The sequence below is a fragment of the Salminus brasiliensis genome, chromosome 24 (assembly GCF_030463535.1).
Source record: "Salminus brasiliensis chromosome 24, fSalBra1.hap2, whole genome shotgun sequence".
Taxonomy (NCBI): domain Eukaryota; kingdom Metazoa; phylum Chordata; class Actinopteri; order Characiformes; family Bryconidae; genus Salminus; species Salminus brasiliensis.
This window is the reverse complement of record NC_132901.1, coordinates 8099194-8126424: the sequence shown is the minus strand read 5'-3', so window position 1 is coordinate 8126424 and position 27231 is coordinate 8099194. Positions and strand designations below refer to the sequence as shown.

The window sequence follows — 27231 nt, the reverse complement described above, 5'->3', positions numbered from 1 at the left end:
GTGCCGGTTTCTTGGCGGCCGGCTTCTTCTTTGCCTCGGTCTGCTTCTTGTTAAGCTTGAAAGAGCCCGACGCGCCGGTGCCTTTGGTCTGCACCAGAGTGCCCTTGGTGACGAGGCTCTTGACGGCGAGCTTAACGCGTGAGTTGTTCTTCTCGACGTCGTAGCCGCCGGCAGCCAGGGCTTTCTTCAGGGCGGCGAGAGACACGCCGCTCCTCTCCTTGGAAGCCGAGACGGCCTTGACGATGAGCTCGCCCACGCTGGGGCCGGCGGCCTTCTTCTTGGGGGCCTTGGCGGGCGCCGAGGCGGCTGGGGCTGGAGCGACTTCTGCCATTGTTCTGCTTTGCTGAGAGCGCGAGTGAGCACAAACTGCTGCAGCGTTCTGTAGAACCTCCCGCTGCAGCGAGGGGGCCGGCCCTTAAAAGCCACATGAGAACGTTGTAGACTCAACTCGCTCGATGCCGCACAGCCGTGTGGCAGCGACAGTCTCGCACTTGTGTTTTCTCTCGGCGTTTGTCGAGCGAAATATGGGTGAAAGCTCAACTTGGCGAGCGTAGAAATGCTCTTTCGTCTCCGAGAGGCTCCACCGTGTGTTGAGAAGACGGGAAGGGCAGCGTAACGACGCCGCGTTTAATACGGCGCTCACCGAAGCGTGCCACGCTACCGGCGTGCCGAACGGGCGGCGGCGCATTTGGCGTGCTAATCGGTGGAAAACGGCGACAAAAGGTGCCACGAACTGGGCGAGTGTTATCCGGTGCGTTGGAGGAGAGCCTCGTCGAGAGCGTGCTGGGCATCCGAGACGTGGGTGCGTTGTTTTGCTCGTCGTGCAAGGCGACCTTGAGGAGTGTGTAAAGCACAGTGTTGCCGTGTGTGCGCAGTATGACTTCCACCGTCGATGCGTCTTTGTCACCGGCGCTTCCACACTCGGAACGGCTCTCCATAGGTCCCCTAATACGCACTCGTAACACACCCAATATACCATAGCCAAAAATCTCATACTAACCCTAACACAAAATAACTGCATACACCCCCCCAACCCTAAAACACAAAAAACAAAATAACAAAAAAAAAAGACAAAACTTATTCTAAACATAACATAAAACTATCATGCCCTTTTTCAAGCCTAATACAAAATAACTGCACCTTCACTCTAACCCCAATACAAAATAAACCCAAGCTCATTTAAACCCTAAAACCCCATTTTTCATTTTAACCCTAATAGAAAATAACCATTTTCTCTCTCCAACCCTAAATAAAATAACCCCATCCTTCCTCCAACCATTATACAAAATCACTCCATCCTCATTCGAACCCCTCACATGAAACAACTCAAATCTCATTCTTGTACTAAAACAAATTAACCCCATCCCTCCCTCTATCTCAATAAGCAACACACCAAATTATTATTTTTAAACTTTTACTTTCATTTAACCCATTCCATGCAGTCATGACCATTCTACTTAGATGTGCATTCCTCAGTAGGCCGAGGCCATGTGTATCCAAATCATCAGGCTGATGGCTAATGTTGAAACTCACTTTTACTGAACCTTCCTTTGTATCCTAAGGCAAAGGCTTAAACTCACCGTCACTTTAACTCAATCCACCTTCATCATAAAACTGAGGCCTTTGACCGCCATACTATTTTACTTACTCTACCCTCGTCCTTTTGCCTTGCTCCGACCCTCTACATCATAAGTCTAGCTCTGAACCTATTCTTGCTCGCTCGAATCTCACCATTAACCTAAGGCTTCAACCAAATTCATCTTTTAGTGAACCAAACCAAATAGTCCTAATACAAAATAACTCTGTCCTCCCTCTTAACCTAGTACAACATAACCTTAACATCATTCTAACCATGAAACCAAATAACCCCATCTGCCGTCTAATCCCAAAATAAAATAACCCATTTCCATTCATACTCTAATACAAACCCCACCACCTTCTCTCACAAAACCTAAAATGAAATAACCCCATCCTTCCTCCAACCATTAAACAAAATCACTCCATCCTCATTCGAACCCCTCACATGAAACAACTGCAATCTCATTCTTGTCCTAAAACAAATTAACCCCATCCCTCACTCTATCTCAATAAGCAACACACCAAATTATTATTTTTAAACTTTTACTTTCATTTAACCCATTCCATGCAGTCATGACCATTCTACTTAGATGTGCATTCCTCAGTAGGCCGAGGCCATGTGTATCCAAATCATCAGGCTGATGGCTAATGCTGAAATTCACTTTTACTGAACCTTCCTTTGTATCCTAAGGCAAAGGCCTAAGCTCACGGTCACTTTAACTCAATCCACCTTCATCATAAACCTGAGGCCTTTGACCGCCATACTATTTTACTTACTCTACCCTCGTCCTTTTGCCTTGCTCCGACCCTCTACATCAAAAGTCTAGCTCTGAACCTATTCTTGCTCACTCAAATCTCACCATAAACCTAAGGCTTTGAATAACTTCACCCTTCTGTGACCCAACAAAAAAAGCTTGTGGAGATACTTATTTCCTCTCTTTCCTAACCGTATGCCTGGTTATATATACTAGACAGCTTTCATTACAAAGATCAAGTGTATAGTTCTAGGCTTCAAGTCAACCCTAGTATGGTTTCCTGCCTCACTATTCCCCACCTGTAAAGCTTATCTCCTCTGGACTGGTCTTTCACAGGTGATGTGCAGCTTCATTTATCCCACTTAGCATTACAACCCCACGCCATACAGTTAGTATGGCACAGTATTTTAGTTTGCTGCTCTGCCCCTGAATCTTAGTATACTATACCAATTAAATGCAGACAAACAACTAAGTAAGTTGATTTACATACATACATACATACACTGAAGGGCATTCCTTTTACAATAATGGCTGCAGAAGCACTCATGGGGGGAAAAAAATAATAATAATATTAATAATAATAATTAGTATTATAGCTTACCATCGGCGACTTTGTTCTTGAATAAAACTGCTCTTTCGAAGAAACCGTGGGTGGCTCTTAAAAGAGCCGTTGGGTTTGGATTACGCCGCTATCACCATTTACTTGGAGCTCGTGTACTTGGTGACGGCCTTTGTGCCCTCGGACACGGCGTGCTTGGCCAACTCACCGGGAAGGAGCAGACGCACAGCGGTCTGGATCTCCCTAGAGGTGATAGTAGAACGTTTGTTGTAATGAGCCAAACGGGAAGACTCACCGGCGATGCGCTCGAAGATGTCGTTCACGAACGAGTTCATGATGCCCATCGCTTTGGAGGAGATACCGGTATCAGGGTGGACCTGCTTCAGCACCTTGTACACGTAGATAGCATAGCTCTCCTTCCTGGACTTTCTGCGCTTCTTGCCTCCTTTCCCGGCCGTCTTGGTCACGGCTTTCTTGGATCCCTTCTTGGGCGCGGACTTAGCTGGCTCAGGCATACTGCTCCTCGTCGAGTAAGACTGAAGAATGAGAAGGAGGCGATAAGCTCCCACATTATTTAGACTCTGGCATTCTAATACAAGAAGGTACCGCCTTTAGAATGCCGTCGTACGCCCATTGGACAACAATTGTCCGCTCGCTTCTTCCCAACCCCCCACACTCCCTTTTCCCCTCCCCTCCCCTCCCTTTTCTCCTCCTCCCTTCCCCCTCCCCTGAGCAGCATTCTCTTTGTTCGCCTACCCGCGCATTTGTACCCACCGTGCAGGCGGCACATTATTTTTCGCCAAAGCGGCGTTGACGGCGATGTTCTGTATAATTCTGATTTAATCAACGCAAACGGGGTAAATGGAAAACAATATGTATTCTTATATAATAATCACATTATTATATAAGAATATAATGTCATATATATATATAAATTATGTTTTTTCCTCCTGAAAATGAGCTTCTTAACAAAGTAACCGGAGTAACCGAGATTCATAACCACCATCATTGACTTTATTGAAACAAACAAATATGATCAACTCTTTGTTCGCCTTCCCGCGCATTTTTAATCTACAGGGCTTAATCTGTTTTTCGCCACAGCGGCGTTGACGGCGACTATCAGGATTTATTAAGACGTATAGTTCTGATTTTACCAACGCATACGGGGGGGTGTAAAACAATACATATATACAAAGTAACATATATGTACTCTTCCCGTATATTACATTCTTAATACAGAGTATCCGGGAAACTGCCTTATTTGAAACAAACAAGCTAAGATCAGAAACAGGCTCTTTTGCTGGATTTGTGAGTGGCTCTTAAAAGAGCCGTTGGGTTTAGAGCTGTTCAGGCCGAGCGTTTAACCTCCGAATCCGTACAGAGTGCGTCCCTGGCGCTTCAGGGCGTACACCACATCCATAGCGGTGACGGTCTTTCTTTTGGCATGCTCAGTGTACGTGACTGCGTCCCTGATCACGTTTTCCAGGAACACTTTGAGCACACCGCGGGTCTCTTCGTAGATCAGACCGGAGATACGCTTGACGCCACCACGACGAGCCAGACGGCGAATAGCCGGCTTTGTGATACCCTGGATGTTATCGCGAAGCACTTTACGATGACGCTTGGCGCCTCCTTTTCCAAGGCCTTTGCCGCCCTTGCCTCTGCCGGACATCCTAGCTGCTTCTTTTCTCAGTCGACGAAAAGAGAATCTATGAAGCTGGAGCACCCGAGGCACGCCAATTATACCCCTCTATAGGACCTAAATGAAAGCAAGGGAACCGAGCGACGTCACAGTACATCAGCTCCGCCTCATACTCTGTACGTGTGCAGAACGCTTGTTTTGCTGTATAGCCACTGAGTGGGTAGCCATACAAAATACAGTCAACCAGAATTCCGTTCTCTCTGGATGTACTCATGTTCAAAATAACGCAGCACACTTTGGATCATGCATAACCTTCACTGTGAATACTTTAACTCAACATGATTTAGCTTTGAAACCTACAGCCTAGCTCCAGACCTGCTTGACCATATAATGACGAAGTAACCTAAACTGCAATTAAGAGCTAAAATCATTTCTGAAATAGATTGGTCTTATGGCGAAATCTTAAATAAATAAATAACTGAATAAATTCATACAATTCAGTGACCTAGGCATAAGATGAACTGTTTAGTGAGGCTGTGTATGAGCCTACTTTGAGTCACTGTAAGAAGTGGATAGGGGCCATGTGGCCTTTGTAAATAAACATTTATGCACTGTTTTCTAAAAATCAATTACTACAATAATAACGCCAAGTGTGTATATATATATATATATATATATATATCATCTTTCCGTGTTTTACCACAGGATGACACCCCATGCTCCATGCATGAAGTCTTCCTTCGTACACCTGGGGCGATCCTAAACCGCACTCCACTACTCCCTAGTGCACAGCGTTTTTTCGTGACACCGTGCACTCAATAGGGAGTAGTGAGCTGCTTGGGAATTGGACAGTGCAACTCCGGTTCTAATGTCATAGCTTTTTCTGAGCTTTTTTACTGTTTAACTATTGGCCAACGAGCGAAATTGCATTGTTTTTTTGTTTGTTCGTTTTTTCGGTTGACCGATGCCGTTTCGGCAACTAGCTAATAACGAAAATAATCTTTTGTAAACAAAACACTAGCTAGCAAGCTACACAGGCCGCCCAGCTCTGAAAACCAGAAGATACGCTGCTGGTAGCCGGGTTTAAGCACGACTGTTTCTCCCTCACTTGCTCCAAATAACAATATAGAGAACTACGCACGTGTCCGTAATATCGTTATTTTTGTGATTAATTTTTAGACACCTAGCCATCATGCTACTCTCCGAGGTGGCTTCTCGATTTCAACCACGGCAGTAAACGTATAAAATGTTGCTAGCTATATACACGGTTTCATAATAAAACCTGACTGACTCGAGCGAGTGTGTATTTATCTGACAGGTATTTACACTCGCTGGCGTAATGCTATTGTTTGTACCATCCGAGTTAGCTAGCATGCTAATCGCTATGTTAGCTCATGTGTGGACCTGAAAAAGCAAGTTAACTCAAATCACTCAACAGCCACAAATCACGGCTGTATTGCGTACTTTTATGCTACAACTCCGCATGTGGCACTGCACTGTGGTCAATAAATAATGACCCCTCATAATTAGGCTCATATTTGTGCTTTACTGTTTATGCTGGCCGAGTTAGCCACGCTGCTAATCGCTAAGCTGGCTCCAAGCTATGTACAACTCCACACATAGATCCAGCAACGGCAGTTCTACGTCGATTTGCTGTGACTGGGTGTACAACTTTAGGCTCTCCGCAAAATCGACTTATCGGATTTCAGTATCCACTTCATTTTTGGCAAGTTAGCAAACGTTATCGTGCCAACAGCGACACAACGGAGCTGACCAGGTCCAGTCTCCAGCTCACGCCTATTCCACAAAGCAACGCAAAGTGTAATGACTCACATGTCGTCATGTAAAGACGACGTTTCACATGTATGAACATTAAAAGTAGTTAACATAGGTCTTAACACGAATGCCTGAATAAATGACATAAATGGCTATTTAGTACTAGGGTTACGACCTTGCAAGCATAAAACAAGCACACACTGAGATCAGCCCACTACTGTACACCATGGCACACGGTTTACTTTTTACTGTGACTGGACGTGCAGTTATCGGATTTCATCATTAGATGAAGAGAGGGAGGGTGGTAGGTAGGAAGGTAGGTAGGTAGATAGATATGTATACATAGAGAGATAGACAGAGATAGAGAGAGAGAGACAGGCTCCATGACAACATATTGAACAAGTAAATCCACATACAAAGGGTTTGCAACGTTTAGAAAATACAACGCCAACAACCCAGTACAACAATAAATCAAATTCAAGAATTAAAGAGCCGGATCACATGAATGGTTGAATCAATAAAACACTGTACGTCATCTATACTTTTCGAAAACGTTCTAAAACAACACGTGATTAGTCCTAATACATGGCACGTGTGTCAATAGGCTGAACTTGTAGTTAGGCATCATGGGAATTGTAGTCCTTGATCTTGACACTACAGGATAAAGACACATTGTGTCATTGACACATTGACATAGACACACTTAAAGGAAGCATAGTGTTTTATAGATTCAACCAGTAATTTGTTCTTTTTTTCTTTGTCAACACATATTGCTCAAACACAAACCAGTACAGGGTTTGTATTTTCTGTCAGATTGAATAAGTATGCATCAAGCTCTCTCTCTCTCTCTCTCTCTCTCTCTCTCTCTCTCTCTCTCTCTCTCTCTCTCTCTCTCTCTCTCTCTCTCTCTCACACACACACACACACACACACACACCCACACACACACACACACACACACACACACACACACACACACACACACAACCACCACCACTGACATATTTCTGCACATAAAATAAAACAAGGCCAACTTAAACTAAACCCACACCATTTGGATTCCTCAGGTTTTCACTATACATCTTCTAATAAATCTTCTTCTAAAGTCATATTGGTTAGCAGTTAGTGGAAGAGAAAGGAAGGAAATAAATTGTGGTAAGCAAAGTAAGTGTAAAGCTCATGATGAAGTCAGGATGAGTGGTAGCAGTTCGGCTGGACCTACCTCTTAGGCTTCTGATGGAGTTTCAGGGCTAGGCCCTAAGACTATGTAGTTGCAGAACGTGAATGGAGTAGTGATGCCATCTGGTGGTCAGAATATGTATCTGCCAGGCCAGGTTCCATATATTTTCAGACGTATTCCCTCACAACATTCAACATGACATGACTTTAAACATTTGAACCTTGACATCACTAAACTACAGTTTTGGATCAATAAATCCAGGTGAAGATACTGAGATACCCAGTTACACTATACATGAGTTACATGAGGACAAAGTCAATACTGTGGTTTAAAAACACAAACATGACTTTTGGAGTCCTTTGTCTAGTTAGAACCCACACTGCAAGATAGATAGATAGACAGATAAATAGAATACATGTGAAAATGCATTTGAAACTAACTGCAGATGAAGGACAGTGCAGTTATGAAAAATAAGAAATGAAGTGGACAGATGACGATACATAAAAATTTAATAATAACACTGTATTATTAAGTAATAATAATAAAGTGTTAGTAGTGTCCAGGAGTGCAAATGTATAGGATGTACAGTAAAGTGTTAACACTGACATTGGCCATTAGAGAAGATCTTCACCAATGAGAAGTGAATGTAGGAATAATACTAACATGTCTCATACCCACACAATTAAATCTGTGCAAAAATAATTTTATTTGGCAAGGTTTTATCAGCTTATATTGAGGTTAACATAATAATCATAAATCAATAAAGAACACCGCTCATCTGCTATCAAGACCTGACTAAGGAGCTAGAGGCCAGTGGAGCAAAGCTACAATTACGAAAAGCATACGCACCATCGGTGCAAAAAAATCTTTAGTTAGGCATCATGGGAATTGTAGTCGTTAATCTAATACACTACAAGTTAAAGATATAGTGTCCACAGAGACATTTAAAGAAAGAAAGAACAAACACAAATCGAATAAATGGTATATTATTGCATACAAGGGAAAAGCTCCTAATGAGGCCAACTAAAACTACATGTTTACCCCTTGGATTTCTCAGGCTCGCTTTACATCTTCTAATAAAAGTCATGCTAGATTAGATAAACACAGAGGGAGTTAATGTTGCTTTAAGTAATGTTGCTTTTATCATATGTTGCAGTTAGTGGATGATAAAGAAATATGGAAAGACATTGTGGTAAGCAAAGTAAGTGTAGAGCTCATGATGAAGTCAGGGTGAGGGGAAGCAGTTTGGCTAGACCTACCCCTTAGGCTTCTGATGGAGTTTCAGGGCTAAGCTTTAAGTCTGTTGTCGTAGTACGTGAATGGAGCGTGGATGCCATCTGGTGGTCAAAATGTAAATCTGCAAAATATAAAACAATTCATCTTTTTTTTTAGTTTTTTTTTTCTTGGTCCACAGAGACATTTAAAGAAGCAAAATCAGAAAGAAGAGAAAGAGTTCAATTTGAGAAGCACAAAAAAGCTAATTCACAAGTGAGTACGGCTGGCTTTTGATACACTTTTGTTAGCACTTTTGTATTCATTTGTTACTTACCTATGCCTTGAAGAAAGTCTCTGACCTAAACCTGGCAGGTTAAAATGATTTTTTTGCACCGATTGTGCGTATGCTTTTCGTAATTGTAGCTTTGCTCCACTGGCCTCTAGCTCCTTAGTCAGGTCTTGATAGCAGATGAGCGGTGTTCTTTATTGATTTATGATTATTATGTTAACCTCAATATAAGCTGATGCATACATACATACACATAACCATACAGCATAGAATTTAAGGGCTCTAAAGGGGGAGGGGAAAAACGTCATTCATAGAATTGCACTACTCTACAGTTTGTCTCAATGGCTTATAGTAGTGAGCGAATTGTTGGCTTTTTACCTAACTGATAAAAAAGTGCCTTAAATAAAGAATGCTTCTATCAAGGATTCTTTATCTAAAGCCATTTGATCGAGTTGTGGAAGGAGGTAATACAGTCTGGAGTAAAAAAAAATTCTGTCCTACTTTATCATTAGCATATTGTTAAAACCCAAACAAAAATCATCCCGCAAGACATGTAATGACTTTTTAGATGTATTGGTGCAGTTAACAATCATATTTAATGTGTATAAAAATTGCAGTGCCCTAAATTAAGTTTTCATTGCCTGGTAGCATGACAACTGGTTATCATGCTGGCTACTAAAATGCCCAAATGTTCCTTGGTAGATCTTAGTAGACTTACAACCATCTGTCATATGTAAAAGCTGTAACATTCACACACATACACGTATACATCTATGTTTTTAGCGTTTGCATTTGCGAGTTTGACCACACGATGGCATCCACGCTCCATCCATGACATATATCCACGATACCAAAACAACGGTGACGTTTGCAATAGGGCACTTCCTAAATCCCTTACACTGTATACACTACACAGAAGTGCACTTCTCTAGTCAAGTCTTTTAGGCTTCTGATGGAGTTTCAGGGCTAAGCTTTAAGTCTGTGGTCATAGTACGTAAATGGAGCGTGGATGCCATCGTGTGGTTAAAATGTAAAACAATTAATCTTTTTTTTTTGGTCCACAGAGACGTTTAAAGAAGCAAAATCAAAAAAGCGAATTCACAAGTGAGTACGGCTGGCTTTTCATTCACTTTTGTTAGCACTTTTGTATTCATTTGTTACTTACCTATGCCTTGAATGATTAAAATTATTATTTATTTTTTTTTGCACCAATTTGAGGGTGCGTATGCTTTTCCATATTTTAGCTTTGCTCCACTGGCCTCCAGCTCCTCGGTCAGGTCTTGATAGCAGATGAGCGGTGTTTTTTACTGATTTATGATTATTATGGTAACCTCAATATAAGCTAATACACAGAGTTTAAGGGCTCTAAAGAAAAGGAAATAAAGGTCCTACATAGAAGTGCACTACTCTATAGTTTGTCTCAATGGCTTCTAGCAGTGAGTAAATTTGTGGCTTTTTACATAACTGCATGCTGTTTGGTTGTCATGATGGCTAATAAAGTGCCTTTATTAAAGACTTCTATCAAGCGTTCTTCAAAACAAGACATTTTATCTAGTTGTGGAAGGAGATTATACAGTCTGGAGTATGTTATCGTTAGCATATTGTTGAAATGAAACCCAAGCCCAAACGAAAATCATCACGTAAGACACGTAATTACTTTTTAGATTTGTTGGTGCAGTTAACAATCATATTTAATGTGTATAAAATTACCCTAAATTAAGTTTCCATTTCATTGCCTGGCAGCATGAGAACTGGTAACCATGCTGGCTACTAAAATGCCCTGAACTGAAGTATGCTTCAATAGAAACATTTTTTAAAATGTACTTTAAAAAACACTAACCAAAATAACACCGCAATACAAATGATTTAGTAGACGTACTGGAGTTCACAACCATCTATCAAATGAAAAAAGCTGTTACATTCACACACATACACGAATAAATCTACGTGGTTAACGTTTGCATTTGCCTAGTTTGACCACACGATGGCATCCACGCTCCATCCATGACATATGTCTGCGTTCCCACAACAACGGTGGTCCTCTCCGGAATATACACTTAACTCCTTTACTGCGGCCCCACAGCTGGTCTCGCTTACTCTCTATGGAATCAAACTCATTTTGCATATGTATGAAACGTAGGTACCCAAAATCAAGCTCTCATTATATAAATATACACATACATTGCTCTCTGAAACTGTGCTTGCAGTTGTATAGTTTCACCACGCGGTGGGATCCACGCTCCATCCATGTCAAATGCCGTTTGTAATAGGCCAAAACCGGCCTAAACACTACATAGTGTAAAGTGTAGTGTTCTACTGAAGTAGCAGTGGCTTCAACTTTTTGCTGGGGTGAATGAACTGTTTCCAAACTATTAAATATGTATAATCATATTGATAGGTATTTAAAGAAACGTATTAATATGTATTAAAACACATGTTAAATATGGCGATTTTGATGTGAAATGTTGTACAAAACGTTATAATATATATATACACATATATATTAGTTGTTGTTTTTTTTGCTAAACTTTACAACCACTGTCTTACGGCTGGTTTTGCTCGCGCAGCCCTATGGAACTTACATTATATAAACGCAACACCGAGGTGAGGCGGACATTTGCTGTTTCGGCGCGGACACGGGTAGGTGGCTCTTAAAAGAGCCGTTGGGTATTTCAGGTAAACGTCGAAGCGCTCTGTTTAAGCGCGCTCTCCGCGAATACGGCGGGCCAGCTGGATGTCTTTAGGCATGATGGTGACTCTCTTGGCGTGGATAGCGCACAGGTTAGTATCTTCAAACAGACCCACCAAGTACGCCTCGCTAGCCTCCTGCAGGGCCATGACGGCGGAGCTCTGGAAGCGGAGATCAGTCTTGAAGTCCTGCGCGATCTCACGCACTAGCCGCTGGAAGGGCAGCTTACGGATCAGCAGCTCAGTAGATTTCTGGTAGCGGCGGATCTCCCTCAGAGCCACGGTGCCGGGCCTGTAACGGTGAGGCTTTTTCACGCCGCCGGTGGCTGGGGCACTCTTGCGGGCAGCCTTGGTGGCGAGCTGCTTCCTCGGGGCCTTGCCACCGGTGGACTTACGAGCGGTCTGCTTGGTTCTTGCCATCGCGTTGAACTCTGCTCCTCTCGGGGAAAAGAAAGAGAATGAGTTCTTGCTCGCTTCACATGGCTTTTAAGCTTTCAAGCCGCTTGCCGCTCATTGGGCGTCTTGAAGTTGTCCGTTTCCCATTGGGCGGCCGGCAATGCGTCGGTGACACACTATTGGGCGTCTTCTTTTCAAACCTAAAAGCAAAACGGCGGGCTCCTGTAATACAAAACAACAAAGAAAAAAAAAGCATTAAAAGAATATATAATAATAAGAACAATAATATGATCAAACTAATCAATGTACTGTACATTACAGCGAACATTAAACACACTGTGTGTGTGTGTGTGTGTGAGAGAGAGCGAGAGAATGTGTGTATACATGCACATATGCATAGGGTGTTGATCTCAGTACGTGAAATATATGAAAAAGGGCAATTGTGTATTGCATGGCAGTGTGTTTATATAATAACTCGGTTCATAAAGCTATTATTTTTTTATGCAGTTGGAAATCACGTGAAGAATATGTAGTGTTGTTTGTAAAGGAGCAGCACTTTTCTTAGAAAAAATGGGTGGCTCTTAAAAGAGCCTTTGTGTATAGATAAATCAACGGAGAGCGCCAATTTACTTTGTCTTCACAGTCTTCTCGGTCTTCTTAGGCAGCAGTACAGCCTGAATGTTGGGCAGCACACCACCTTGGGCGATAGTGACTCCTCCGAGCAGTTTGTTCAGCTCCTCGTCGTTACGAACAGCCAGCTGCAGGTGACGGGGGATAATACGGGTCTTCTTGTTGTCGCGGGCGGCGTTGCCAGCCAACTCGAGAATCTCAGCGGTGAGATACTCCAGGACGGCGGCCAAGTAGACGGGAGCGCCGGCGCCGACCCGCTCAGCGTAGTTGCCTTTACGCAGAAGCCTGTGCACACGGCCAACTGGGAACTGCAGTCCGGCGCGGGACGAACGAGTCTTAGCCTTGGCCCTAGCTTTACCACCGGTTTTGCCTCTTCCACTCATGATTCGCGTCAGTCGTGTTCGTCGAACAAAGCTGAAATAATGCACGCCGGCCAACGAGCGCCGTTGATATAGCAAAATCGCCTACGGTCCTATTGGCTAAAAGCTACGCGCACCAACAGCCAATCGCATTTCCGCCGTCAGACTCTAGCGTCCTCCCACCTCTGCTCGCTTTCCTACCCGACCCCCTCCCTCCTCTCGTGCTGTGTGTCTGTGTGAGCGAGAGAGAGAAAGGAAGAAAGAAAACGGGTTAAAGAAAGAAACATTTACCCCCACTCGTGCCCCGCGTTTTCTTTCCCTTTCCCGCTCAAATGTAACACGTATGACCAAACCAAAAAAAAATATATATATTGATCATATATAATTATTGTGTGGGGAAAGTAATGAGAGCTATTTTTGTGTTGTTGAGTGTTTTTTTTTTTAACAATCAATTCATTATGCAGTAACAAGGGGGGAAAAAAGCTGTTTTTTTATGAAACTGTGGGTGGCTCTTAAAAGAGCCGTTGAATAGAGAAACAAGTCATGAAGGTAAACGGCGTTACTGTTTACTTCTTCTTAGGGGCAGCCTTTTTCGCCTTCGCCGCCTTGGGCTTAGCTGCTTTAGGCTTGACCGTTTTGGCTTTCTTTGGGCTCTTGGTCGCCTTTTTGGGAGCCGCCGGCTTCTTGGCCTTCTTGGGGCTCTTCGCTGCCTTCTTAGCGGCCGCGACGGGCTTCTTGGCCTTCTTGGGGGATTTCTTAGCCGCAGTGGGTTTCTTGGCTGCTACCTTCTTGGGCTTCTTGGCCGCGGCTGGTTTCTTGGCGGCCGGCTTCTTAGCTTTAGGTGCCGGTTTCTTGGCGGCCGGCTTCTTCTTTGCCTCGGTCTGCTTCTTGTTAAGCTTGAAAGAGCCCGACGCGCCGGTGCCTTTGGTCTGCACCAGAGTGCCCTTGGTGACGAGGCTCTTGACGGCGAGCTTAACGCGTGAGTTGTTCTTCTCGACGTCGTAGCCGCCGGCAGCCAGGGCTTTCTTCAGGGCGGCGAGAGACACGCCGCTCCTCTCCTTGGAAGCCGAGACGGCCTTGACGATGAGCTCGCCCACGCTGGGGCCGGCTTTCTTGGGGCGGGCGGCGGCCTTCTTCTTGGGGGCCTTGGCGGGCGCCGAGGCGGCTGGGGCTGGAGCGACTTCTGCCATTGTTCTGCTTTGCTGAGAGCGCGAGTGAGCACAAACTGCTGCAGCGTTCTGTAGAACCTCCCGCTGCAGCGAGGGGGCCGGCCCTTAAAAGCCACATGAGAACGTTGTAGACTCAACTCGCTCGATGCCGCACAGCCGTGTGGCAGCGACAGTCTCGCACTTGTGTTTTCTCTCGGCGTTTGTCGAGCGAAATATGGGTGAAAGCTCAACTTGGCGAGCGTAGAAATGCTCTTTCGTCTCCGAGAGGCTCCACCGTGTGTTGAGAAGACGGGAAGGGCAGCGTAACGACGCCGCGTTTAATACGGCGCTCACCGAAGCGTGCCACGCTACCGGCGTGCCGAACGGGCGGCGGCGCATTTGGCGTGCTAATCGGTGGAAAACGGCGACAAAAGGTGCCACGAACTGGGCGAGTGTTATCCGGTGCGTTGGAGGAGAGCCTCGTCGAGAGCGTGCTGGGCATCCGAGACGTGGGTGCGTTGTTTTGCTCGTCGTGCAAGGCGACCTTGAGGAGTGTGTAAAGCACAGTGTTGCCGTGTGTGCGCAGTATGACTTCCACCGTCGATGCGTCTTTGTCACCGGCGCTTCCACACTCGGAACGGCTCTCCATAGGTCCCCTAATACGCACTCGTAACACACCCAATATACCATAGCCAAAAATCTCATACTAACCCTAACACAAAATAACTGCATACACCCCCCCAACCCTAAAACACAAAAAACAAAATAACAAAAAAAAAAGACAAAACTTATTCTAAACATAACATAAAACTATCATGCCCTTTTTCAAGCCTAATACAAAATAACTGCACCTTCACTCTAACCCCAATACAAAATAAACCCAAGCTCATTTAAACCCTAAAACCCCATTTTTCATTTTAACCCTAATAGAAAATAACCATTTTCTCTCTCCAACCCTAAATAAAATAACCCCATCCTTCCTCCAACCATTATACAAAATCACTCCATCCTCATTCGAACCCCTCACATGAAACAACTCAAATCTCATTCTTGTACTAAAACAAATTAACCCCATCCCTCCCTCTATCTCAATAAGCAACACACCAAATTATTATTTTTAAACTTTTACTTTCATTTAACCCATTCCATGCAGTCATGACCATTCTACTTAGATGTGCATTCCTCAGTAGGCCGAGGCCATGTGTATCCAAATCATCAGGCTGATGGCTAATGTTGAAACTCACTTTTACTGAACCTTCCTTTGTATCCTAAGGCAAAGGCTTAAACTCACCGTCACTTTAACTCAATCCACCTTCATCATAAAACTGAGGCCTTTGACCGCCATACTATTTTACTTACTCTACCCTCGTCCTTTTGCCTTGCTCCGACCCTCTACATCATAAGTCTAGCTCTGAACCTATTCTTGCTCGCTCGAATCTCACCATTAACCTAAGGCTTCAACCAAATTCATCTTTTAGTGAACCAAACCAAATAGTCCTAATACAAAATAACTCTGTCCTCCCTCTTAACCTAGTACAACATAACCTTAACATCATTCTAACCATGAAACCAAATAACCCCATCCGCCGTCTAACCCCAAAATAAAATAACCCATTTTCATTCATACTCTAATACAAACCCCACCACCTTCTCTCTCCAACCCTAAAATGAAATAACACCATCCTTCCTCCAACCATTATACAAAATCACTCCCCATCCTCATTCGAACCCCTCACATGAAACAACTCCAATCTCATTCTTGTCCTAAAACAAATTAACCCCATCCCTCCCTCTATCTCAATAAGCAACACACCAAATTATTATTTTTAAACTTTTACTTTCATTTAACCCATTCCATGCAGTCATGACCATTCTACTTAGATGTGCATTCCTCAGTAGGCCGAGGCCATGTGTATCCAAATCATCAGGCTGATGGCTAATGCTGAAATTCACTTTTACTGAACCTTCCTTTGTATCCTAAGGCAAAGGCCTAAGCTCACGGTCACTTTAACTCAATCCACCTTCATCATAAACCTGAGGCCTTTGACCGCCATACTATTTTACTTACTCTACCCTCGTCCTTTTGCCTTGCTCCGACCCTCTACATCAAAAGTCTAGCTCTGAACCTATTCTTGCTCACTCAAATCTCACCATAAACCTAAGGCTTTGAATAACTTCACCCTTCTGTGACCCAACAAAAAAAGCTTGTGGAGATACTTATTTCCTCTCTTTCCTAACCGTATGCCTGGTTATATATACTAGACAGCTTTCATTACAAAGATCAAGTGTATAGTTCTAGGCTTCAAGTCAACCCTAGTATGGTTTCCTGCCTCACTATTCCCCACCTGTAAAGCTGATCTCCTCTGGACTGGTCTTTCACAGGTGATGTGCAGCTTCATTTATCCCACTTAGCATTACAACCCCACGCCATACAGTTAGTATGGCACAGTATTTTAGTTTGCTGCTCTGCCCCTGAATCTTAGTATACTATACCAATTAAATGCAGACAAACAACTAAGTAAGTTGATTTACATACATACATACATACACTGAAGGGCATTCCTTTTACAATAATGGCTGCAGAAGCACTCATGGGGGGAAAAAAATAATAATAATATTAATAATAATAATTAGTATTATAGCTTACCATCGGCGACTTTGTTCTTGAATAAAACTGCTCTTTCGAAGAAACCGTGGGTGGCTCTTAAAAGAGCCGTTGGGTTTGGATTACGCCGCTATCACCATTTACTTGGAGCTCGTGTACTTGGTGACGGCCTTTGTGCCCTCGGACACGGCGTGCTTGGCCAACTCACCGGGAAGGAGCAGACGCACAGCGGTCTGGATCTCCCTAGAGGTGATAGTAGAACGTTTGTTGTAATGAGCCAAACGGGAAGACTCACCGGCGATGCGCTCGAAGATGTCGTTCACGAACGAGTTCATGATGCCCATCGCTTTGGAGGAGATACCGGTATCAGGGTGGACCTGCTTCAGCACCTTGTACACGTAGATAGCATAGCTCTCCTTCCTGGACTTTCTGCGCTTCTTGCCTCCTTTCCCGGCCGTCTTGGTCACGGCTTTCTTGGATCCCTTCTTGGGCGCGGACTTAGCTGGCTCAGGCATACTGCTCCTCGTCGAGTAAGACTGAAGAATGAGAAGGAGGCGATAAGCTCCCACATTATTTAGACTCTGGCATTCTAATACAAGAAGGTACCGCCTTTAGAATGCCGTCGTACGCCCATTGGACAACAATTGTCCGCTCGCTTCTTCCCAACCCCCCACACTCCCTTTTCCCCTCCCCTCCCCTCCCTTTTCTCCTCCTCCCTTCCCCCTCCCCTGAGCAGCATTCTCTTTGTTCGCCTACCCGCGCATTTGTACCCACCGTGCAGGCGGCACATTATTTTTCGCCAAAGCGGCGTTGACGGCGATGTTCTGTATAATTCTGATTTAATCAACGCAAACGGGGTAAATGGAAAACAATATGTATTCTTATATAATAATCACATTATTATATAAGAATATAATGTCATATATATATATAAATTATGTTTTTTCCTCCTGAAAATGAGCTTCTTAACAAAGTAACCGGAGTAACCGAGATTCATAACCACCATCATTGACTTTATTGAAACAAACAAATATGATCAACTCTTTGTTCGCCTTCCCGCGCATTTTTAATCTACAGGGCTTAATCTGTTTTTCGCCACAGCGGCGTTGACGGCGACTATCAGGATTTATTAAGACGTATAGTTCTGATTTTACCAACGCATACGGGGGGGTGTAAAACAATACATATATACAAAGTAACATATATGTACTCTTCCCGTATATTACATTCTTAATACAGAGTATCCGGGAGACTGCCTTATTTGAAACAAACAAGCTAAGATCAGAAACAGGCTCTTTTGCTGGATTTGTGAGTGGCTCTTAAAAGAGCCGTTGGGTTTAGAGCTGTTCAGGCCGAGCGTTTAACCTCCGAATCCGTACAGAGTGCGTCCCTGGCGCTTCAGGGCGTACACCACATCCATAGCGGTGACGGTCTTTCTTTTGGCATGCTCAGTGTACGTGACTGCGTCCCTGATCACGTTTTCCAGGAACACTTTGAGCACACCGCGGGTCTCTTCGTAGATCAGACCGGAGATACGCTTGACGCCACCACGACGAGCCAGACGGCGAATAGCCGGCTTTGTGATACCCTGGATGTTATCGCGAAGCACTTTACGATGACGCTTGGCGCCTCCTTTTCCAAGGCCTTTGCCGCCCTTGCCTCTGCCGGACATCCTAGCTGCTTCTTTTCTCAGTCGACGAGAAGAGAATCTATGAAGCTGGAGCACCCGAGGCACGCCAATTATACCCCTCTATAGGACCTAAATGAAAGCAAGGGAACCGAGCGACGTCACAGTACATCAGCTCCGCCTCATACTCTGTACGTGTGCAGAACGCTTGTTTTGCTGTATAGCCACTGAGTGGGTAGCCATACAAAATACAGTCAACCAGAATTCCGTTCTCTCTGGATGTACTCATGTTCAAAATAACGCAGCACACTTTGGATCATGCATAACCTTCACTGTGAATACTTTAACTCAACATGATTTAGCTTTGAAACCTACAGCCTAGCTCCAGACCTGCTTGACCATATAATGACGAAGTAACCTAAACTGCAATTAAGAGCTAAAATCATTTCTGAAATAGATTGGTCTTATGGCGAAATCTTAAATAAATAAATAACTGAATAAATTCATACAATTCAGTGACCTAGGCATAAGATGAACTGTTTAGTGAGGCTGTGTATGAGCCTACTTTGAGTCACTGTAAGAAGTGGATAGGGGCCATGTGGCCTTTGTAAATAAACATTTATGCACTGTTTTCTAAAAATCAATTACTACAATAATAACGCCAAGTGTGTATATATATATATATATATATATATATCATCTTTCCGTGTTTTACCACAGGATGACACCCCATGCTCCATGCATGAAGTCTTCCTTCGTACACCTGGGGCGATCCTAAACCGCACTCCACTACTCCCTAGTGCACAGCGTTTTTTCGTGACACCGTGCACTCCATAGGGAGTAGTGAGCTGCTTGGGAATTGGACAGTGCAACTCCGGTTCTAATGTCATAGCTTTTTCTGAGCTTTTTTACTGTTTAACTATTGGCCAACGAGCGAAATTGCATTGTTTTTTTGTTTGTTCGTTTTTTCGGTTGACCGATGCCGTTTCGGCAACTAGCTAATAACGAAAATAATCTTTTGTAAACAAAACACTAGCTAGCAAGCTACACAGGCCGCCCAGCTCTGAAAACCAGAAGATACGCTGCTGGTAGCCGGGTTTAAGCACGACTGTTTCTCCCTCACTTGCTCCAAATAACAATATAGAGAACTACGCACGTGTCCGTAATATCGTTATTTTTGTGATTAATTTTTAGACACCTAGCCATCATGCTACTCTCCGAGGTGGCTTCTCGATTTCAACCACGGCAGTAAACGTATAAAATGTTGCTAGCTATATACACGGTTTCATAATAAAACCTGACTGACTCGAGCGAGTGTGTATTTATCTGACAGGTATTTACACTCGCTGGCGTAATGCTATTGTTTGTACCATCCGAGTTAGCTAGCATGCTAATCGCTATGTTAGCTCATGTGTGGACCTGAAAAAGCAAGTTAACTCAAATCACTCAACAGCCACAAATCACGGCTGTATTGCGTACTTTTATGCTACAACTCCGCATGTGGCACTGCACTGTGGTCAATAAATAATGACCCCTCATAATTAGGCTCATATTTGTGCTTTACTGTTTATGCTGGCCGAGTTAGCCACGCTGCTAATCGTTAAGCTGGCTCCAAGCTATGTACAACTCCACACATAGATCCAGCAACGGCAGTTCTACGTCGATTTGCTGTGACTGGGTGTACAACTTTAGGCTCTCCGCAAAATCGACTTATCGGATTTCAGTATCCACTTCATTTTTGGCAAGTTAGCAAACGTTATCGTGCCAACAGCGACACAACGGAGCTGACCAGGTCCAGTCTCCAGCTCACGCCTATTCCACAAAGCAACGCAAAGTGTAATGACTCACATGTCGTCATGTAAAGACGACGTTTCACATGTATGAACATTAAAAGTAGTTAACATAGGTCTTAACACGAATGCCTGAATAAATGACATAAATGGCTATTTAGTACTAGGGTTACGACCTTGCAAGCATAAAACAAGCACACACTGAGATCAGCCCACTACTGTACACCATGGCACACGGTTTACTTTTTACTGTGACTGGACGTGCAGTTATCGGATTTCATCATTAGATGAAGAGAGGGAGGGTGGTAGGTAGGAAGGTAGGTAGGTAGATAGATATGTATACATAGAGAGATAGACAAAGATAGAGAGAGAGAGACAGGCTCCATGACAACATATTGAACAAGTAAATCCACATACAAAGGGTTTGCAACGTTTAGAAAATACAACGCCAACAACCCAGTACAACAATAAATCAAATTCAAGAATTAAAGAGCCGGATCACATGAATGGTTGAATCAATAAAACACTGTACGTCATCTATACTTTTCGAAAACGTTCTAAAACAACACGTGATTAGTCCTAATACATGGCACGTGTGTCAATAGGCTGAACTTGTAGTTAGGCATCATGGGAATTGTAGTCCTTGATCTTGACACTACAGGATAAAGACACATTGTGTCATTGACACATTGACATAGACACACTTAAAGGAAGCATAGTGTTTTATAGATTCAACCAGTAATTTGTTCTTTTTTTCTTTGTCAACACATATTGCTCAAACACAAACCAGTACAGGGTTTGTATTTTCTGTCAGATTGAATAAGTATGCATCAAGCTCTCTCTCTCTCTCTCTCTCTCTCTCTCTCTCTCTCTCTCTCTCTCTCTCTCTCTCTCACACACACACACACACACACACACACACCCACACACACACACACACACACACACACACACACACACACACACACAACCACCACCACTGACATATTTCTGCACATAAAATAAAACAAGGCCAACTTAAACTAAACCCACACCATTTGGATTCCTCAGGTTTTCACTATACATCTTCTAATAAATCTTCTTCTAAAGTCATATTGGTTAGCAGTTAGTGGAAGAGAAAGGAAGGAAATAAATTGTGGTAAGCAAAGTAAGTGTAAAGCTCATGATGAAGTCAGGATGAGTGGTAGCAGTTCGGCTGGACCTACCTCTTAGGCTTCTGATGGAGTTTCAGGGCTAGGCCCTAAGACTATGTAGTTGCAGAACGTGAATGGAGTAGTGATGCCATCTGGTGGTCAGAATATGTATCTGCCAGGCCAGGTTCCATATATTTTCAGACGTATTCCCTCACAACATTCAACATGACATGACTTTAAACATTTGAACCTTGACATCACTAAACTACAGTTTTGGATCAATAAATCCAGGTGAAGATACTGAGATACCCAGTTACACTATACATGAGTTACATGAGGACAAAGTCAATACTGTGGTTTAAAAACACAAACATGACTTTTGGAGTCCTTTGTCTAGTTAGAACCCACACTGCAAGATAGATAGATAGACAGATAAATAAAATACATGTGAAAATGCATTTCAAACTAACTGCAGATGAAGGACAGTGCAGTTATGAAAAATAAGAAATGAAGTGGACAGATGACGATACATAAAAATTTAATAATAACACTGTATTATTAAGTAATAATAATAAAGTGTTAGTAGTGTCCAGGAGTGCAAATGTATAGGATGTACAGTAAAGTGTTAACACTGACATTGGCCATTAGAGAAGATCTTCACCAATGAGAAGTGAATGTAGGAATAATACTAACATGTCTCATACCCACACAATTAAATCTGTGCAAAAATAATTTTATTTGGCAAGGTTTTATCAGCTTATATTGAGGTTAACATAATAATCATAAATCAATAAAGAACACCGCTCATCTGCTATCAAGACCTGACTAAGGAGCTAGAGGCCAGTGGAGCAAAGCTACAATTACGAAAAGCATACGCACCATCGGTGCAAAAAAATCTTTAGTTAGGCATCATGGGAATTGTAGTCGTTAATCTAATACACTACAAGTTAAAGATATAGTGTCCACAGAGACATTTAAAGAAAGAAAGAACAAACACAAATCGAATAAATGGTATATTATTGCATACAAGGGAAAAGCTCCTAATGAGGCCAACTAAAACTACATGTTTACCCCTTGGATTTCTCAGGCTCGCTTTACATCTTCTAATAAAAGTCATGCTAGATTAGATAAACACAGAGGGAGTTAATGTTGCTTTAAGTAATGTTGCTTTTATCATATGTTGCAGTTAGTGGATGATAAAGAAATATGGAAAGACATTGTGGTAAGCAAAGTAAGTGTAGAGCTCATGATGAAGTCAGGGTGAGGGGAAGCAGTTTGGCTAGACCTACCCCTTAGGCTTCTGATGGAGTTTCAGGGCTAAGCTTTAAGTCTGTTGTCGTAGTACGTGAATGGAGCGTGGATGCCATCTGGTGGTCAAAATGTAAATCTGCAAAATATAAAACAATTCATCTTTTTTTTTAGTTTTTTTTTTTCTTGGTCCACAGAGACATTTAAAGAAGCAAAATCAGAAAGAAGAGAAAGAGTTCAATTTGAGAAGCACAAAAAAGCTAATTCACAAGTGAGTACGGCTGGCTTTTGATACACTTTTGTTAGCACTTTTGTATTCATTTGTTACTTACCTATGCCTTGAAGAAAGTCTCTGACCTAAACCTGGCAGGTTAAAATGATTTTTTTGCACCGATGGTGCGTATGCTTTTCGTAATTGTAGCTTTGCTCCACTGGCCTCTAGCTCCTTAGTCAGGTCTTGATAGCAGATGAGCGGTGTTCTTTATTGATTTATGATTATTATGTTAACCTCAATATAAGCTGATGCATACATACATACACATAACCATACGGCATAGAATTTAAGGGCTCTAAAGGGGGAGGGGAAAAACGTCATTCATAGAATTGCACTACTCTACAGTTTGTCTCAATGGCTTATAGTAGTGAGCGAATTGTTGGCTTTTTACCTAACTGATAAAAAAGTGCCTTAAATGAAGAATGCTTCTATCAAGGATTCTTTATCTAAAGCCATTTGATCGAGTTGTGGAAGGAGGTAATACAGTCTGGAGTAAAAAAAAATTCTGTCCTACTTTATCATTAGCATATTGTTAAAACCCAAACAAAAATCATCCCGCAAGACATGTAATGACTTTTTAGATGTATTGGTGCAGTTAACAATCATATTTAATGTGTATAAAAATTGCAGTGCCCTAAATTAAGTTTTCATTGCCTGGTAGCATGACAACTGGTTATCATGCTGGCTACTAAAATGCCCAAATGTTCCTTGGTAGATCTTAGTAGACTTACTGGAGTTCACAACCATCTGTCATATGTAAAAGCTGTAACATTCACACACATACACGTGTACATCTATGTTTTTAGCGTTTGCATTTGCGAGTTTGACCACACGATGGCATCCACGCTCCATCCATGACATATATCCACGATACCAAAACAACGGTGACGTTTGCAATAGGGCACTTCCTAAATCCCTTACACTGTATACACTACACAGAAGTGCACTTCTCTAGTCAAGTCTTTTAGGCTTCTGATGGAGTTTCAGGGCTAAGCTTTAAGTCTGTGGTCATAGTACGTAAATGGAGCGTGGATGCCATCGTGTGGTTAAAATGTAAAACAATTAATCTTTTTTTTTTGGTCCACAGAGACGTTTAAAGAAGCAAAATCAAAAAAGCGAATTCACAAGTGAGTACGGCTGGCTTTTCATTCACTTTTGTTAGCACTTTTGTATTCATTTGTTACTTACCTATGCCTTGAATGATTAAAATTATTATTTATTTTTTTTTGCACCAATTTGAGGGTGCGTATGCTTTTCCATATTTTAGCTTTGCTCCACTGGCCTCCAGCTCCTCGGTCAGGTCTTGATAGCAGATGAGCGGTGTTTTTTTACTGATTTATGATTATTATGGTAACCTCAATATAAGCTAATACACAGAGTTTAAGGGCTCTAAAGAAAAGGAAATAAAGGTCCTACATAGAAGTGCACTACTCTATAGTTTGTCTCAATGGCTTCTAGCAGTGAGTAAATTGGTGGCTTTTTACATAACTGCATGCTGTTTGGTTGTCATGATGGCTAATAAAGTGCCTTTATTAAAGACTTCTATCAAGCGTTCTTCAAAACAAGACATTTTATCTAGTTGTGGAAGGAGATTATACAGTCTGGAGTATGTTATCGTTAGCATATTGTTGAAATGAAACCCAAGCCCAAACGAAAATCATCACGTAAGACACGTAATTACTTTTTAGATTTGTTGGTGCAGTTAACAATCATATTTAATGTGTATAAAATTACCCTAAATTAAGTTTCCATTTCATTGCCTGGCAGCATGAGAACTGGTAACCATGCTGGCTACTAAAATGCCCTGAACTGAAGTATGCTTCAATAGAAACATTTTTTAAAATGTACTTTAAAAAACACTAACCAAAATAACACCGCAATACAAATGATTTAGTAGACGTACTGGAGTTCACAACCATCTATCAAATGAAAAAAGCTGTAACATTCACACACATACACGAATAAATCTACGTAGTTAACGTTTGCATTTGCCTAGTTTGACCACACGATGGCATCCACGCTCCATCCATGACATATGTCTGCGTTCCCACAACAACGGTGGTCCTCTCCGGAATATACACTTAACTCCTTTACTGCGGCCCCACAGCTGGTCTCGCTTACTCTCTATGGAATCAAACTCATTTTGCATATGTATGAAACGTAGGTACCCAAAATCAAGCTCTCATTATATAAATATACACATACATTGCTCTCTGAAACTGTGCTTGCAGTTGTATAGTTTCACCACGCGGTGGGATCCACGCTCCATCCATGTCAAATGCCGTTTGTAATAGGCCAAAACCGGCCTAAACACTACATAGCGTAAAGTGTAGTGTTCTACTGAAGTAGCAGTGGCTTCAACTTTTTGCTGGGGTGAATGAACTGTTTCCAAACTATTAAATATGTATAATCATATTGATAGGTATTTAAAGAAACGTATTAATATGTATTAAAACACATGTTAAATATGGCGATTTTGATGTGAAATGTTGTACAAAACGTTATAATATATATATACACATATATATTAGTTGTTGTTTTTTTTGCTAAACTTTACAACCACTGTCTTACGGCTGGTTTTGCTCGCGCAGCCCTATGGAACTTAGAAGCGCGCGCGCGTCATAATAGCCTTACATTATATAAACGCAACACCGAGGTGAGGCGGACATTTGCTGTTTCGGCGCGGACGCGGGTAGGTGGCTCTTAAAAGAGCCGTTGGGTATTTCAGGTAAACGTCGAAGCGCTCTGTTTAAGCGCGCTCTCCGCGAATACGGCGGGCCAGCTGGATGTCTTTAGGCATGATGGTGACTCTCTTGGCGTGGATAGCGCACAGGTTAGTATCTTCAAACAGACCCACCAAGTACGCCTCGCTAGCCTCCTGCAGGGCCATGACGGCGGAGCTCTGGAAGCGGAGATCAGTCTTGAAGTCCTGCGCGATCTCACGCACTAGCCGCTGGAAGGGCAGCTTACGGATCAGCAGCTCAGTAGATTTCTGGTAGCGGCGGATCTCCCTCAGAGCCACGGTGCCGGGCCTGTAACGGTGAGGCTTTTTCACGCCGCCGGTGGCTGGGGCACTCTTGCGGGCAGCCTTGGTGGCGAGCTGCTTCCTCGGGGCCTTGCCACCGGTGGACTTACGAGCGGTCTGCTTGGTTCTTGCCATCGCGTTGAACTCTGCTCCTCTCGGGGAAAAGAAAGAGAATGAGTCCTTGCTCGCTTCACATGGCTTTTAAGCTTTCAAGCCGCTTGCCGCTCATTGGGCGTCTTGAAGTTGTCCGTTTCCCATTGGGCGGCCGGCAATGCGTCGGTGACACACTATTGGGCGTCTTCTTTTCAAACCTAAAAGCAAAACGGCGGGCTCCTGTAATACAAAACAACAAAGAAAAAAAAAGCATTAAAAGAATATATAATAATAAGAACAATAATATGATCAAACTAATCAATGTACTGTACATTACAGCGAACATTAAACACACTGTGTGTGTGTGTGAGAGAGAGCGAGAGAATGTGTGTATACATGCACATATGCATAGGGTGTTGATCTCAGTACGTGAAATATATGAAAAAGGGCAATTGTGTATTGCATGGCAGTGTGTTTATATAATAACTCGGTTCATAAAGCTATTATTTTTTTATGCAGTTGGAAATCACGTGAAGAATATGTAGTGTTGTTTGTAAAGGAGCAGCACTTTTCTTAGAAAAAATGGGTGGCTCTTAAAAGAGCCTTTGTGTATAGATAAATCAACGGAGAGCGCCAATTTACTTTGTCTTCACAGTCTTCTCGGTCTTCTTAGGCAGCAGTACAGCCTGAATGTTGGGCAGCACACCACCTTGGGCGATAGTGACTCCTCCGAGCAGTTTGTTCAGCTCCTCGTCGTTACGAACAGCCAGCTGCAGGTGACGGGGGATAATACGGGTCTTCTTGTTGTCGCGGGCGGCGTTGCCAGCCAACTCGAGAATCTCAGCGGTGAGATACTCCAGGACGGCGGCCAAGTAGACGGGAGCGCCGGCGCCGACCCGCTCAGCGTAGTTGCCTTTACGCAGGAGCCTGTGCACACGGCCAACTGGGAACTGCAGTCCGGCGCGGGACGAACGAGTCTTAGCCTTGGCCCTAGCTTTACCACCGGTTTTGCCTCTTCCACTCATGATTCGCGTCAGTCGTGTTCGTCGAACAAAGCTGAAATAATGCACGCCGGCCAACGAGCGCCGTTGATATAGCAAAATCGCCTACGGTCCTATTGGCTAAAAGCTACGCGCACCAACAGCCAATCGCATTTCCGCCGTCAGACTCTAGCGTCCTCCCACCTCTGCTCGCTTTCCTACCCGACCCCCTCCCTCCTCT

The 27231-nt window shown here is 43.1% G+C and overlaps 8 protein-coding genes across 8 annotated transcripts; all 8 read right to left on the bottom strand.

The window, feature by feature from the left end:
* Positions 1–3032: 3032 nt before the first annotated feature.
* LOC140547028 (histone H2B) lies at positions 3033–3407 on the bottom strand. Its single transcript, XM_072670512.1, has one exon. It carries the CDS (start codon positions 3405–3407, stop codon positions 3033–3035), a length of 375 nt encoding a protein of 124 aa, XP_072526613.1.
* Positions 3408–4252: 845 nt separating this feature from the next.
* On the bottom strand, positions 4253–4564 carry LOC140547123 (histone H4). The gene has a single exon (XM_072670679.1). It carries the CDS (start codon positions 4562–4564, stop codon positions 4253–4255), a length of 312 nt encoding a protein of 103 aa, XP_072526780.1.
* Positions 4565–11691: 7127 nt separating this feature from the next.
* LOC140546966 (histone H3) lies at positions 11692–12443 on the bottom strand. The gene is made up of 2 exons (XM_072670445.1): positions 12388–12443; positions 11692–12121 (listed from the first exon to the last, which is right to left on the bottom strand). Exon 2 carries the CDS (start codon positions 12100–12102, stop codon positions 11692–11694), a length of 411 nt encoding a protein of 136 aa, XP_072526546.1. The 5' UTR covers positions 12103–12121; positions 12388–12443.
* A 261-nt stretch (positions 12444–12704) lies between these two features.
* On the bottom strand, positions 12705–27035 carry LOC140547059 (uncharacterized). Its single transcript, XM_072670578.1, has 2 exons — positions 26653–27035; positions 12705–13122 (listed from the first exon to the last, which is right to left on the bottom strand). Exons 1-2 carry the CDS (start codon positions 27033–27035, stop codon positions 12705–12707), a joined length of 801 nt encoding a protein of 266 aa, XP_072526679.1.
* On the bottom strand, positions 13634–14257 carry LOC140547013 (histone H1-like). Its single transcript, XM_072670499.1, has one exon. The coding sequence runs from the start codon at positions 14255–14257 to the stop codon at positions 13634–13636; it is 624 nt and encodes a 207-aa protein (XP_072526600.1).
* Positions 16961–17335, bottom strand: LOC140547024 (histone H2B). Its single transcript, XM_072670508.1, has one exon. The coding sequence runs from the start codon at positions 17333–17335 to the stop codon at positions 16961–16963; it is 375 nt and encodes a 124-aa protein (XP_072526609.1).
* LOC140547093 (histone H4) lies at positions 18181–18492 on the bottom strand. Its single transcript, XM_072670620.1, has one exon. It carries the CDS (start codon positions 18490–18492, stop codon positions 18181–18183), a length of 312 nt encoding a protein of 103 aa, XP_072526721.1.
* LOC140546982 (histone H3) lies at positions 25642–26058 on the bottom strand. The gene has a single exon (XM_072670464.1). The coding sequence runs from the start codon at positions 26050–26052 to the stop codon at positions 25642–25644; it is 411 nt and encodes a 136-aa protein (XP_072526565.1). The 5' UTR covers positions 26053–26058.
* Positions 27036–27231: the final 196 nt, after the last annotated feature.